Raw genomic sequence first — 14,298 nt, 5'->3', positions numbered from 1 at the left:
ATTTAACTTTAAGCGCCCAATGCATTGTCAATGGCAATGGACATTTAAAGGGGGAAAAAATTAGTAAACCCGTGGGAGCCAGGGGCCTATTTCACGAAAGCAGAATTAGGGGTTAAGCCTAGATTTAACACCTATCCTGGCTTAATTTAGCCAGGATTAGCGATGAATCGATTTCATGAAAGCTGAATTATCTTGCCAGATTAGTTTAGCCAGAGCACCCTGGATACGTGTATCCATGACTCGATTTCACGAAAGAAAATTTACACAAGTTTTCTAAAATTGTATATTTAAATATGCAAATTGGGCATTAGGAAAATATGCCCAAATTTGCATAACTTTCCAGAATCAACATTGGAACATTGGACATAGTGTGGCAGACCAGGGGAAACAGCCAGGCCTAGTCCACAGAGAGGGCGGGTCCCTAAGCTCAGGCTGGGGGAGGTGGTAGATGGAGTGTATTATCCTGTCCAGGTATTGCAGCCAATGGGAGCCTGGCAATGGACGCACCTGCAGCCAGTCAGGCAATCAACACCATTGACACCATTATGTCACTACCGAAACACCGAAACGGATAAAAAATGACTAAGTCCAGAGCTCGATGAATGTTAGGGACCAAAAAAAAAGTCACTACCAAACAACTTTAAATTGCCTGAAACGTACTCCTAACAGGTTTTTGGGGGAACTTTTTTTTTTCGTTTCGGTAGTGTCACTACCGAAACGGAAAAAAAATTACTAAGTCCAGAGCTCGATGAATGTTAGGGACCAAAAAAAAAACGTACTCCTAACAGGTTTTTAGCGGAACAATTTTTTTTTCGTTTCGGTAGTGACACCATTGTGTCACTACCGAAACACCGAACGGAAAAAAAATTACTAAGTCCAGAGCTCGATGAATGTTAGGGACCAAAAAAAAAGTCACTACCAATCAACTTTAAATTGCCTGAAACGTACTCCTAACAGGTTTTTGGGGGAACAATTTTTTTTTCGTTTCGGTAGTGACACCATTGTGTCACTACCGAAACACCGAAACGGAAAAAAAATGACTAAGTCCAGAGCTCGATGAATGTTAGGGACCAAAAAAAAAGTCACTACCAAACAACTTTAAATTGCCTGAAACGTACTCCTAACAGGTTTTTGGGGGAACTTTTTTTTTCCGTTTCGGTAGTGTCACTACCGAAACGGAAAAAAAATTACTAAGTCCAGAGCTCGATGAATGTTAGGGACCAAAACAAAAGTCACTACCAATCAACTTTAAATTGCCTGAAACGTACTCCTAACAGGTTTTTGGGGGAACAATTTTTTTTTTCGTTTCGGTAGTGACACCATTGTGTCACTACCGAAACGGATAAAAAATTACTAAGTACAGAGCTCGATGAATGTTAGGGACCAAAAAAAAAGTCACTACCAATCAACTTTAAATTGCCTGAAACGTACTCCTAACAGGTTTTTGGGGGAACATTTTTTTTTCCGTTTCGGGAGTGACACCATTGTGTCACTACCGAAACGGAAAAAAAATTACTAAGTCCAGAGCTCGATGAATGTTAGGGACCAAAAAAAAAGTCACTACCAATCGAGTTTAAATTGCCTGAAACGTACTCCTAACAGGTTTTTGGGGGAAATTTTTTTTTTCCGTTTCGGTAGTGTCACTACCGAAACGGAAAAAAAATTACTAAGTCCAGAGCTCGATGAATGTTAGGGACCAAAAAAAAAGTCACTACCAATCAACTTTAAATTGCCTGAAACGTACTCCTAACAGGTTTTTGGGGGAACATTTTTTTTTTCGTTTCGGTAGTGTCACTACCGAAACGGAAAAAAAATTACTAAGTCCAGAGCTCGATGAATGTTAGGGACCAAAAAAAAGTCACTACCAATCAACTTTAAATTGCCTGAAACGTACTCCTAACAGGTTTTTGGGGGAACATTTTTTTTTTCGTTTCGGTAGTGTCACTACCGAAACGGAAAAAAAATTACTAAGTCCAGAGCTCGATGAATGTTAGGGACCAAAAAAAAAGTCACTACCAATCAACTTTAAATTGCCTGAAACGTACTCCTAACAGGTTTTTGGGGGAACATTTTTTGTTTTTCGTTTCGGTAGTGTTCACTACCGAAACGGAAAAAAAATTAGTCATAAAATACCTTTATAGATGATTTGTAACCGTAGTTATAAAGGTTTTAGTAATCATTTACGAATGTCAATAAACAGGTTGTTAATGATTTGTTAATAGTCTACAAACTGCTCATAAACGTTTATAGATGCTTTAGAATGGGTCGTTACAAATGATTTAATAATCTTTTACAGATGTATATAAATGGCTTATTCATGAATAGTTCACTACTTACTAATACTTTATAAATGATTTGTAACTGTAGTTATAAAGGTTTTAGTAATCATTTACGAATGCCAACAAATAGGTGGTTAATGATTTGTTAATAGTCTACAAACTACTTATAAACGTTTATAAATGCTTTATAACGGGTCATTATTGTAAAGTGCTACCAAAAGTTTGTGAACCACTGCCATTTAGAACAGTGGTTTTCAACCTTTTTCATGCCAAGGACCCCTAAATTGATATACATTTTGCTGCGGACCCCCATCTGAAAATGTTTTGTGCCAGGGACCCCCAGAAGCAAAGATTTGAGTTAAAAATGTTTGCTTTAAAAATGTATATATATTTCAAAGATATGCACACATTTTCAAGACTTTTCAAAAAATAGCATATCTACAAGCTCATGGCTTGGCACTCGGTGCCGTGCTATGAGCTTGTAGATCTGCTATTTTTGAATAGCCAAAGCTAAGTGGTTAAAAATGATTGTGACGCTATCAGTGGCGTACCCACCGTAGAGGGAGGAACTAAAATCTCGCCTCCCCTAGAAAATGAAGTAAAAGACTGACTGAAAAACAGGCAGTGAAAAAAATCCAAACAGAATAGTGGCCGTCGGACCATTAGCACGCCTCCTCGTCCATTCACGCGGCTAATCACCACCGTATCCATTCAGCAGAGCGACCCTCGCCTATATAGTGATGCAAATGTGGGGGGGTTCCACGAGCTGCTGCAGTGCTGCTGTTCAGCCACAGAGAAGAACGCCGCTCTGGTTTTGGGCTCCATGATTGGTCAAGTTCAAGGATTCTGCTATCGACTTTCATGGTCTTTTATAGGAATATACGTGAAGCCTGGCTTTACCATCCTGGCTCGGCCCAGCCTGGCTTGACAAGGTCTAGCTCGACAAAGTCGCTCCTTTTCAGCCTGGCTTGGCGTTCATCATGGAACAGAATAAACCAGGCTGTATGGACCAGACTTTGTCAAACCTGGATTTGACTTAAATCCAGGCTTATTTAATACTCCTTTCGTGTAATAGACCCCTGCTCTATACATAAAATGTAATTTGTTGTGATTTGGCGCAATATAAATCAAATTTACCTCAAGTTTACTTTTTGAAAATTAAATTACATTTTGAAGTTAAAACACATCAATAAGGCTGTATATTTCTATTTCTTTTCTGCATTTTTTTTAGATGTGAGAGAGCTGGAAAATGTGTGGTCTTCATTGCTGTTTGGAACAATTCAGTCACGAGCCAGAGTGCCATAAGCTATTTGGGAGTAATCAGTCTAGAGCGAGAATTACTTCTCTCCTCCTACGCCTCGGATTTCACTCAGCCAACAGCAACCACTATTACTTATGGCTCAAACAAAAGCTTCAAGATTATGCTAGCTATGCATACTAATGTACACTTCACTAACTCAACTCATTCACATACACTGTCGCCCACAGCTGTCATACTGCAGATATTGCAAAAATACAAACATACTATTGTAGGAGAATCCCTAAAATGAATAGAGAAAAAGAATGAGCGAGCAACACATATATTCAACATTGGCTCAATGGCTATACACATTAAAAGGCAATTATAGATCCAGTTTCTACACTGTCTTTGCACCTTTACATTATGCATGTTGTATGACAATAAATACCCATGGTTGTTTGGTTCATGAGAAATACTTTGTTGGACCATGAAAAAGCTTTTTCTCTGGAGAGAAAGTAATTTACATCAGAACTGGCAATCAACACTCAAACATAAGTCATATCTTTATTACCCCACGTTACAGGGCACACACAATGTTCAAGTATGCCTGAGAAACTAAACGGAGCAATAAAAAAACAATAGGGAATAAAAGAGATAAAATGTATTTAAAAATAAGTGAACTGGCATTGCATTTCACAAAAATTCATAAGCTCATGATTTTGGAACAATTCACTGTAAAGTGCTAACTGGTTTGAGCTGAGTAAAAGCACATGTTCCCTTTGTAAGATCATACACATTACTTTACATGGAGGTACAGTTAATAGCCAGTCATCAGGCAAGCAATTACCAACCAGAAGACATGGACCACAATTCATTTATTAGTCCTTTAATAAGATAACTGCTTCCTTAATTTCCGTGTTAATGGTATCAGCGAGAAAATCGTGCCACTGGTAGCCAGGACAATGCCAATTACAAATGCTGGTGTTGTCACTGTACAGTTTCCATCTCTCCTTTGTAATTACATGCAATTGACTGACATACAGTATCAGAAATCTCAAGTCAAGTCCTGCTAAATCCTCTTATGGATAGGAATCCTTGAACAAAAGAGATGAGAGCTTGAGGAGAGGAGTGTGATTTCTGGAGAAGGCAGGATAGCCTCCCACCTCCCATCATCCTCCTTCTTCTCCTTCTCCTCTTCCTCTTCACCCCCCTTGGTGTGGTGGGCTCGCCCGACAAAAGCAGAGATCTGTCCAGCTGATGCCTGCCTTCCTACAGGTCCTGAGAATCCACTGTTTTTCATTTTGCCTCTCATTGGGAGGCAAGTTGTTTTGTTGTTGTTTTTAAAGAAAGAAAGCAAAAAACAAAAAAAAAGTCTAGAGGGGGACTGGGTCAATAAATTCTCCCCCCTAGAATCCACCTAAACCGAATATCCACCCTCCCGTCCCAATCCTAACCATACAAAAGGTAAAAACAAGGTGTACTGCAGAATGGCTTTTACTCCTCACAGTCTGTGGGGGGAGCTAGAGCCCCTAGGAGCTGAGGTGCGGTTGGTGGTCTTGCGGCCATTCTGTCGCGTCTGATTCATCTTGGTGGCCGAAGGTCTCCGAGCATCAGGCTGGCGCCTCCCCTGGGGGCCCCTCCGTTTTCCCCTTTGCCCTGCACGGCCCCTTCCGGCCCCCGCTGGTCACTTGCGCGAGTGCAGTGTGTCCTGGAACTTGGTGCTTGTGTAGCGCACATGAAATCCCTTCTTGTTGATTGTATCATCAGAGCGGAACTTGATGACAATGGAGTCACCGGCTGAGTAGATCTCCTCTGGAGGCTGGTGGAATGGACAGAGAAACAGATTAAAGTTGGTCTGTATTGCTTTCTGGTTTTCCGATTGCCTGTTAATTAAAATGACCGATTCCTCAGCGGTCCACACTGAGAGAAAATTGACTAATAGGATGGATGGGTTCCTGGATTGCGTGGGCACTGCTAATTTAGAGAATAGTATAAAAGCCAAGGGCCAAGTAAGGTTCCAGGCCAGTCCACAGACATGTTTCCAATATTGTGTATAGCTTCATTTGGCTTGGGACTTTGGCTATTGAAGTAGGGATGAAATACACAGATGATTAATGTCGGCCGCAACATGTGAACTAACTCACTTTTTCAGAAGAAACCCAAGTACAACAGACCTAAATCTGAGTATCAGCTGAGTATAGGTTTTCATGGCATTTAAGTTTCACTTCAAGTTCCACGGTTTGATCAGTAATTTAATGTTATACCGTATATCAGGTCTGTATATCCAGGAAGGCAGTGGTGTGTTCTAGGTTTTTTCGGAAGGGCATACGATAATCATTCCCTGCGCGTGGTCATGGTTACTCTTTTAGCTTGGGCTAAAAACTCCCTTCTCTATAATAGGTTTTCATCCTACTTTATACTAAATTGTGAGCACCCAGTCCCAGGGGCACTGGGTGAGAATCATATACCCTCAGGCAACCAAATCATAGGAACCAGTAATTGGGAGGAGGGGGAAAAAAGGAATCATGCTGCTCTCTGAACACTAACATTTCTATTTCCCACTGGCCTGATTGTTCAAGGGCCTGGCTGCAGCCTCAGCATAGGTTGATTAATTCTCACTTAAAGCCCCAACACTTCAGATGTGTGATAACCTGTTGGGAACCAGGCGTGTCAGCTTTTATCGAGCTCCAACTGCCACTGAAGCAGTACATGTCAATGTTACCAAAGTGATTAAAGCAGCAGAATAGAGTTGAATTAAGAGCCCTGGGGCAACTCGTTCCCCCATATCAGAGAGGCTGGGAGGTCACTCAACAGCGGCACTAATTCAACAGCAGTTGTTTCAATGCCACCATTGCTGCTGTTCTGTAAAAAAAAAAACGGGCAAGAAAGGGCAGAATGGAAGTACCCCGATAAGCCAATAATGTTCATCAGGAAAAGGTCAGTATGAGAGCAGAGGTTGTGTCAAGGCTGTGCTTACCCCGGATCCACAATAGCGGCCCAGGCGTGGGGACTTGGTGTCTGCGCCGTCAAAGAGCTCCATGTAATCGTAGCCGCAGTCAGCCTCCTCCTCGATCTCAAATGTCTGGAAGATGAGCTCCACACCATAACCTTTCTCTGCTGATATCACCCACTGGCAGTCAGAAGCACCGGGGTAGTTGTTGTCCCCAAACTGAGCGTGGGAGAACAAGTCTTTGGTCTTCACCTCAGCCTTCAGACGACCACCACACTCTGAGGACAGAAAACATTGTTGGACTTTTTGTAGGTGGGGGGGGGGGGGGGGCCTGAGTGGATGAGAAAAAATATATTCTGCAATATTAGGGTCGATTGGTTTAAAGAGTAATTTTTAATTCCTTGCACGACCCTTTCAACAAAAAAGGGACACTTTTTTTCTGTTGTTTTTTTTCGTTGAGCAATTAGCCATTACAGTGGGATTACAGTGGGATCCCCTTTCATGAACAGATTGTGTGCTGATGATAATATTGTAATGATTAATGGCGCTGAAGATTCCCAGGGAGCGACATGACAACTACTTGATGCAAGAAACAGATTTATTGCAGTGTTCTCATATAAAAATATTGCTTCTGATATGAAGGATAGGTCAAACTACATAACACATTAATCCCCACAATGCCTTCATTGCATTCCCCGTAGCAAATACAACAGCACAATGGACAAAAAACAACAAACGTGCATGGTCACAACGGGGCATGCTAGGAAGCTCTGCCCAGCTGAGGGAGCACACTCTGGTGCACTACACAGCCCCCCACCTGAGGGGTCCATATCTGTCTCCAGTGACCCACGCACCTAACGCAAAGTCACAGAAGTGCTGAGGCAGATGCCTTTGTCATTTTCCAGGGCCAGGGGGCTTCCGTTTCCCACGGTGAGGGACGTCTGGTGTGGAGAGTCTATCCACCTCCACTCGGCTGTCTTCTGTGAAGACGAGGGGCTGGTAAGATGCCAGCTGGGCTCAATGGAGAACCACCTTAAAGTCTCCATACCAGGTGCACCCGATAAACCACATCTAAAAGTTTCGCAAGCACAGTACCCCTGAGGCAGTGTTCTCCTGTGCATTGGTAATTATAGTTTCTGTTGGACCGCAGCCTCAGCGAGAGCTCCCCGAGTCAGTTCATGGGTTTTCTGCAATTACTCTTGCAACTGCGAAAAGTAATCCAGCATTCTCCTTAGTTTCGGTTCGGGCGGTGGCCCAAACACTAGGTCTACTGGGGTCCGTAACACTCTTCTGAACATACGAGCCACAGAAGTGCAACGCATCGACTCCTGAACCGCAGTCTGGAACGACCACAGGACCAGGGGTATGCAGAGGTCCCAGTCCTTCTGTCAGCCGGTCACTCTGGAGGTGTAGAGAGGTAGTCCTGATCTTCTTCTTCTTCATTCCAAACCGCCAACAGACTTCCTGGAACACCTGGCATTTTGTGTTGAATTTGGAGAAACCACTTGTAAAATTAGTTGTGTTGAGCTATTTAAATTGTTCAGGTTGATTTGTTTATTGCAAACAGCTGACAGTTTGTACATTTTGCCAATAAGCCTAATTTGCACACACACACACACACACACACACACACACACACACACACACACACACACACACACACACACACACACACACACACACACACACACACACACACACACACACACACACACACACACACACACACACACACACACACACTCTCTTTTGCTGCTATCCTGCACCTAATGCTTTGTTGTGGGTATAAGCAAATGATAGATGATAGTTAACCACTATTTTTGCTGAATGTTTGCCTTTTATGACCAGAATAGGGACGCTAGGGTTGAATCAATTCCAACTTGTGCAGGGCTTGTCAACCTCCCAGTCTGTCTGTCTCAACCCGGTGCTTAGTGTCATTAACACGCAAGGCTGCAACAATGTTGTTGTTGTAAATACTACAACATTTGTGCCTTTCAATAGGCATGTCGGAGATAGGGTGACGAGAGAAAGAGAGAGACAGACAGACAGATGTGCCGAGTGTGTGCTGGAGCTCTGAACGGGAACAGCATGATGAGTTTTGTGTTTTATCACGGGTCAGAGATCTCAGTGACAAGATATCCTGTCACAACAAAGGGGACAGCACAGCTCGAGCACACAATTACACCAAACGAATACTTTGATGGACCAATCAAAAGTGCTGCTGCAGTGTGATGAATTAATGGTGCAGGGTCAGGGGCTATAAATATTCACAGCCATGCGCAATAGTCACGCCAAATGACAGCAGGCTGTTGCAAGTGCAGCCAGTTCCACAATGATTGAGATGTATAAAACCAGAATCAGGTAAACGTGTGGCTCTGACAAGAAGAATGCGTCTGTGCAACAGCTTTATGCAAGCATTTTCATGACTGGGATTTTCACTCCTTTGTGTCAGTCTCATTTACAATATTCAAAGGAACTTTGTAAATGAAGAGACAGACCAGTGACATAATAAAAAGTCCTAACAGGACCATATCAAATGTCATTATTCAAGAATAAAGAGTAACATTCAATACATTGTGTTAAAGTCCTCCCCCCAACCCCCCGGTTGCCGGCAAACGGTTTGATCCGAAGCAGAATTCAAGCTGGCCCACTCTACTGATACAGCACTTATCTCAGTTACAGAGGCACTCCATGCTGCCCAGGCTGCCTCCCACTCCTCAGTCAAGTCAAATTTATTTGTAAAGCACATTAAATGTGCTTTACAAATACATTTGTGATTTTAATTTTGTGATTTTAGCTACAGCATTTAAAAAAAAATGTAAATGCTGTACAAACCATAGGACGTAGCTAAAATCACAAATTCAAGAAACACTGACATAAACAAGACACACAGCTCATGGGCACAAATAAACAATACATGGTCATGGGTACAAGCCAGAAACCTGTCACATCAGGAGAATTAATAACAAGTACGGAATAAAAGTGAGTATTGAGCCTGGACTTAAATCAGTCAGACCAAACCGTTTTCATGGAAAAGTGTGTTTATATCCCGCCTTACGCTTTTAGCCTGGGTACCCCAGGGGACGTTCCCTTTTCTCTCTACACCAAATCCCTTATAGCTCTGTCATCTCTGCTCACTAGCTCTCCTATCACCGTTATGCTGATGAGCCAGATGCCTGGCTGACATCTCAAAGTGGATGTCTTCCTACCACCTCAAGCTCAACGCAGACAAGACTGAGCTTTTCTTCCATGTAGTCCTTCCCCCAGCAGGATTCCATTTCCATCAACTCCATGGAGGTGGCTCCTGTTCCAACTGCGAAGAACATGGATGTGGTCTTTGACAGTCACCTGCACTTAAAGGCACACGTTGCAGAGATCATTCGATCCTGTAGGTTTGCACTTTACAACATCCGGAGAATCAGACACTTCCTCACCAAGGAGTCTGCCTGCCTACTAGCTCCTTATCCAAGCCTCAGTCATCTCCGGCCTTAGAGGGTAAATTTCACATCTGTGCAAATGTACAGTGGCAAAAGGTACCCCCCAAAACGTCCTCTTTGCTGGCTTGCATGCTCACTCAAACCCCTTCAACCAATCTACAATGCCAGGGTCAATGCCATCGGCCTACATTTTCTGTGTTTTAAATCACTGGCTTCTAGTTTCTTCCTGCATCCAATTCAAAACAGTGGTGATGACCTGCCACGCAAATATGGCACCGTCTTACCTTCAGGACATGATCCACCCCCACAACCCCTTGCCGCCTTAGATCAGCAAAATCAGCACAGAATTTATCCTGTCATTTGTTGAGGGTTCGTACCATTTTCTCCTAAATTGTATATTGCTTGTGTCATCCTCCACCCACTCCGACTGTCTTACTCAAGCGTGGACAATGCAGTGCCCGGCTGGTGGCTTGCAAAATTGTTTTTGCTCGTCCTGCTGTTAGGCATCATGGAGCAGGTGTATGTACTCCAGAGTCCCGAGGGTGATCAGGGTGAAGTCCCAGAATAAAAGCCTGCAGGATCAATTGTTCTTGGTTTCGAGAGTACAGGGACAAGGTATAACCGCACTGCGTCAAGAAATGTACATCAACATCAAGTTATCTTTTTCTGGAAATGGAGATCAGCGACAAGCTCTCCTTTTCACCTGGTGGCGAGCATCTTCTCTGCAGGAGTACCACGGGTGCCATCTCATTCTTTACTTGTAGGCATTGTAGGAATTATTCAATTTCTCTAAGCTCAGCACTTGAGCAACAGAAGGGACGCAGTGCTTACTGCAAATACCCATATCGCCCATGGTTTCCCACACATTTAACGTATATAACATAACTGCTTGAAATGAAGTATAGGACATAAAACAAGAAAACACATAATTCCCACAGCGCATTCCTGGAGCAAATACCAATAACAGCACAATGAACAACAATAAAACAATAAATGTGCGTGTGTACCCCAAGGCATGCTGAGTGCAACTATAAAACAAAGAAAAGAATGTGTGGCACACTCCAGCTCCAACATTTTGGCTGTCAAACAAAGCCAAACGGCCAACATAAAGAGAAATGTATATGCTGGAGTGTGCGAGAAAAAACATTTTTCGTTTTCTAACATGTTAAAATGTACCTGCAGTATGAGAGGCCTCGAAGCCCTTCTTCTGTACCGAGTTATCGGAGAAGAAGCGAATGAACATCTTGTTGGCAGTAGATGTGATGGGTGGGGGCTTCTTGGTGCCACAGAAACGACCCAGGCTGGCGGCCTTCCCGTCTCGACCATCATAGATCTCAATGTGATCATAAGCACACTCCAGGTGGGCTTCCATGTCAATCTCATTGAAGTTCTGGAACCGACCATAGAATGTAATAGAATAGAAAAGTTAAATTCTAAACATGGTGAAAGAACATACTCTCACTAAATGATTGATAGTCAAACTTTATGAAACCTTATAAAGTTTGGATAGGAACCTCAAGTCCATGACAAAATGACTTACAGACATTTTGAGAATATTGAGTGATGAAGTTATTGCATCTTAAATTAGAAATTATAATTAAATTATAATTAGAATTATGTTAGAATTCTAATGAAATAATTAATTAGGAGCATAATGGCACGCCATTAGGGAATTAGGAAATTTCCATTTAAAAAGCGGCCTGCATTGCCTTTTTTTCTCATGGTAACTTTATCCCTGACATAGATATTTTAAATGAATGCCAGAACAAAATGTGAGATGATATATAGCTGCCAGTGATAGAGAACAGAATTATGCAAATAACTGACGTGGGAGACATAAATCATTACCAGGAAACATGCAAAAATTGGCAACATTAAATCACTGTTGACATGAAAAAATCTGTTTGCTTTGCTGGGTACCAAAGAGTCCTCAATGGATTTCACAATCAATACAAACAAGAACAGACATCACAAGAGAATGCTAAGCAAAACCAGAGGGAGAGCTCAAGGCACGTGTGTGTGTGTGTGTGTGTGTGTGTGTGTGTGTGTGTGTGTGTGTGTGTGTGTGTGTGTGTGTGTGTGTGTGTGTGTGTGTGTGTGTGGAGGGCATGACATACGATTTTAATGCGATGGCCTGGTGTTGTGGAGAGTGCCCAGGTACACGCCTTCTTGCTGGGGTACTTATCAGGCCAGTTGGGGCTGGTGATGGTGCCACTCACACTGTTCACGGTGTGATCACAGCCGGCTGGGAAAACACAACACTGGGTCAACACAGACCTTGGTATCATCCCCCTACACACTGAACAGGCCAATGCTCAAACTCCATTCAGGGAGGCTTTTCTGTTATTACTGGCATACTGGAATGTATTGCCTCCACCCCATTGACTAAAACACATACTGTACATTAGCCATAAATAATCCTATTCAGAAGTAAACAGAATCAATATGCCATTGGGTGTAATATTGGGCAGTCAATGTGCAGTTAATATGGTGAAATACCTTCTTTACAGTCATGTTTGTTCTCATGCAGAACAAAGCCACTTCGACACTGACAGCTGTAGCTGCCGAAGGTGTTGACACACTCATGCTGACATCCACCATTCTCCTTGGAGCACTCGTCTTTGTCTGGAGGAGGGCACAAAAGGACACAACTGTAGTTACTGTGCTTATGTTCAGTGCTAGCTTGTAGCGACAGAAGATAAGCAAATCCTAAAGGCAAGAGTATGCTTTAATGTTCATCCCTTTAGAGAATTAACGCTTGACAAAAATGAGGTATTTTCAATGGAAGTTTTTTTATTTTAAAAGAAATAAATTGAAAATACATAATTTTTGGCAACACTTCCATCAAAACTCATTATAAAGTGTCATGTGAGAAACACCTTACTGCCAGTAGACTCACCTGAAAAGAACTGAGCTTTGAAGCCCTTTTTGGACACTGTGTTGTCTGACTTGAACTCAATGCGCATGTTATTGTACTGGGAGGTGATGGCTTCGGGTTTCTCAGCTCCGCAGAACTTCCCGTGTAGCCTCGAGTCTGCAGAGAGTCCGCTACGTACCTCTACATAGTCATACTTACAAACCTGACAAAAGGAAGAGGTGTGTGAGATGCCTGGAACCATTTATTTGGTTGCAGTTATGAAAACATAAAAAATCACTCGATTTGCCATAAACTGGTTAAGCCAGAGAACGATGCTATGGACAGGACAGCAATCACAGTGCAGTAAGATCTATAGAGAGACAGCCAAACAGGAAAAAAAGCAAAACAGAACAAACCCACCCCATGCCGATTCATAATAACCCCAGTGCTCACGTCATTGCCCTCAGTCTCAAAGACGTCAAAGAGTAGGGTGATGCGGTATTGGGTGGGGGCCACCAGCTGCCAAATGCAGTTCTTGTTGGGCGGGTACTCTCTCGGCCAGCCGGGACTGGTGATTGAACCATTCAACTTGGTGATGAAACCTCCACAGGCAGCTGTACGATCAATATGATATGAAAGACATATTGATATAATTTGATACAGGTAAGAAAACAACATCAGAAAACAAGTCAGAAAATAACATCTGAAAACACACATATTTCACCACTTTGACAGTGATTTTTTTGATAAAGAATAAAATGTAGGGTAAATAGTCCTCCACAAGATAAATATTCTATTAATCATAAACTCCCAATGGTACGATAGTTACGCAATGAGAACTGGCAAGGAATCTTTTTTGTGTCCTAAATAAGCTTGTTTACTTGCTGACCTGACACTGAGGTCTCAGGCAAGTGTTACATCTCTTATGCAATATATGCTTTATTTCCCTCTCTACAAATAAATCTTTGAGAAGCTGGTGTGTGTTATTCAACTTGGTCAACTTTAAATCTATTTAAAATATAACAATTTCGAAGACAACATAAAGGTTTAAGTTAGATATCCACACACATAATAATTGTGTAGTGATATACATCTTCCTCTAGAGGCAGACAGTGACTAGGTTTGACAAAAAAGGTAAGAAGACAGAATAGGTATTTTGGAGCTTGTACACTAGTTGTTACGGCTTAAAGAATGACTAGTAATTTTAGATAAGAATAATGCTTGTGCTGTCATGGATCCAATCTTCAAAAAGACAAGCACTAATCTCATCTGGCCTTCGAGGATAACTGTACTTGTTATCTGGGTGGCCGTATCTAGTACTGTATGAAGGACATGTCAAATTGCATATTGACAAAGTGGCGGTCACACTTCTTTCTGTGCTTACCTTCACAGCTGCGCTTGTCGGCAGCCAGCTCATAGCCTGGGTCACAGGCACACTTGTAGCTGCCCAGAGTGTTCACACAGCGTTGCTCACAGCGACCATTGTCCGGCTTGGAGCACTCGTCCATCTCTACAAGTACAATGATATGTTAGCA

At 42.4% G+C, this 14,298-nt stretch overlaps 1 protein-coding gene across 2 annotated transcripts in view; it reads right to left on the bottom strand.

The window, feature by feature from the left end:
- Window positions 1-4,059: 4,059 nt before the first annotated feature.
- The window catches only part of bmp1a (bone morphogenetic protein 1a), a 36,587-nt gene continuing 26,348 nt past the window's right edge, over window positions 4,060-14,298 (bottom strand). The window contains exons 13-20 of one of the 2 annotated variants that reach the window (XM_084055739.1): window positions 14,148-14,273; window positions 13,217-13,377; window positions 12,806-12,986; window positions 12,406-12,531; window positions 12,024-12,151; window positions 11,083-11,296; window positions 6,497-6,747; window positions 4,060-5,338 (exon numbers count right to left, since the gene is read on the bottom strand). In XM_084055739.1, the coding sequence (XP_083911865.1) occupies window positions 5,204-5,338; window positions 6,497-6,747; window positions 11,083-11,296; window positions 12,024-12,151; window positions 12,406-12,531; window positions 12,806-12,986; window positions 13,217-13,377; window positions 14,148-14,273 (1,322 nt within the window). In that variant the 3' untranslated portion in view covers window positions 4,060-5,203. Of the gene's footprint in view, window positions 5,339-6,496; window positions 6,748-7,241; window positions 7,943-11,082; window positions 11,297-12,023; window positions 12,152-12,405; window positions 12,532-12,805; window positions 12,987-13,216; window positions 13,378-14,147; window positions 14,274-14,298 lie in introns of those variants that run through there. The other variant, XM_084055740.1, reaches the window with a different exon arrangement.

Source organism: Gymnoscopelus microlampas (assembly GCF_963454915.1).
Source record: "Gymnoscopelus microlampas genome assembly, chromosome: 4".
Taxonomy (NCBI): Eukaryota; Metazoa; Chordata; class Actinopteri; order Myctophiformes; family Myctophidae; genus Gymnoscopelus; species Gymnoscopelus microlampas.
The sequence above is the reverse complement of the archived record's forward strand: the minus strand, read 5'-3'. Positions and strand labels throughout refer to the sequence as shown.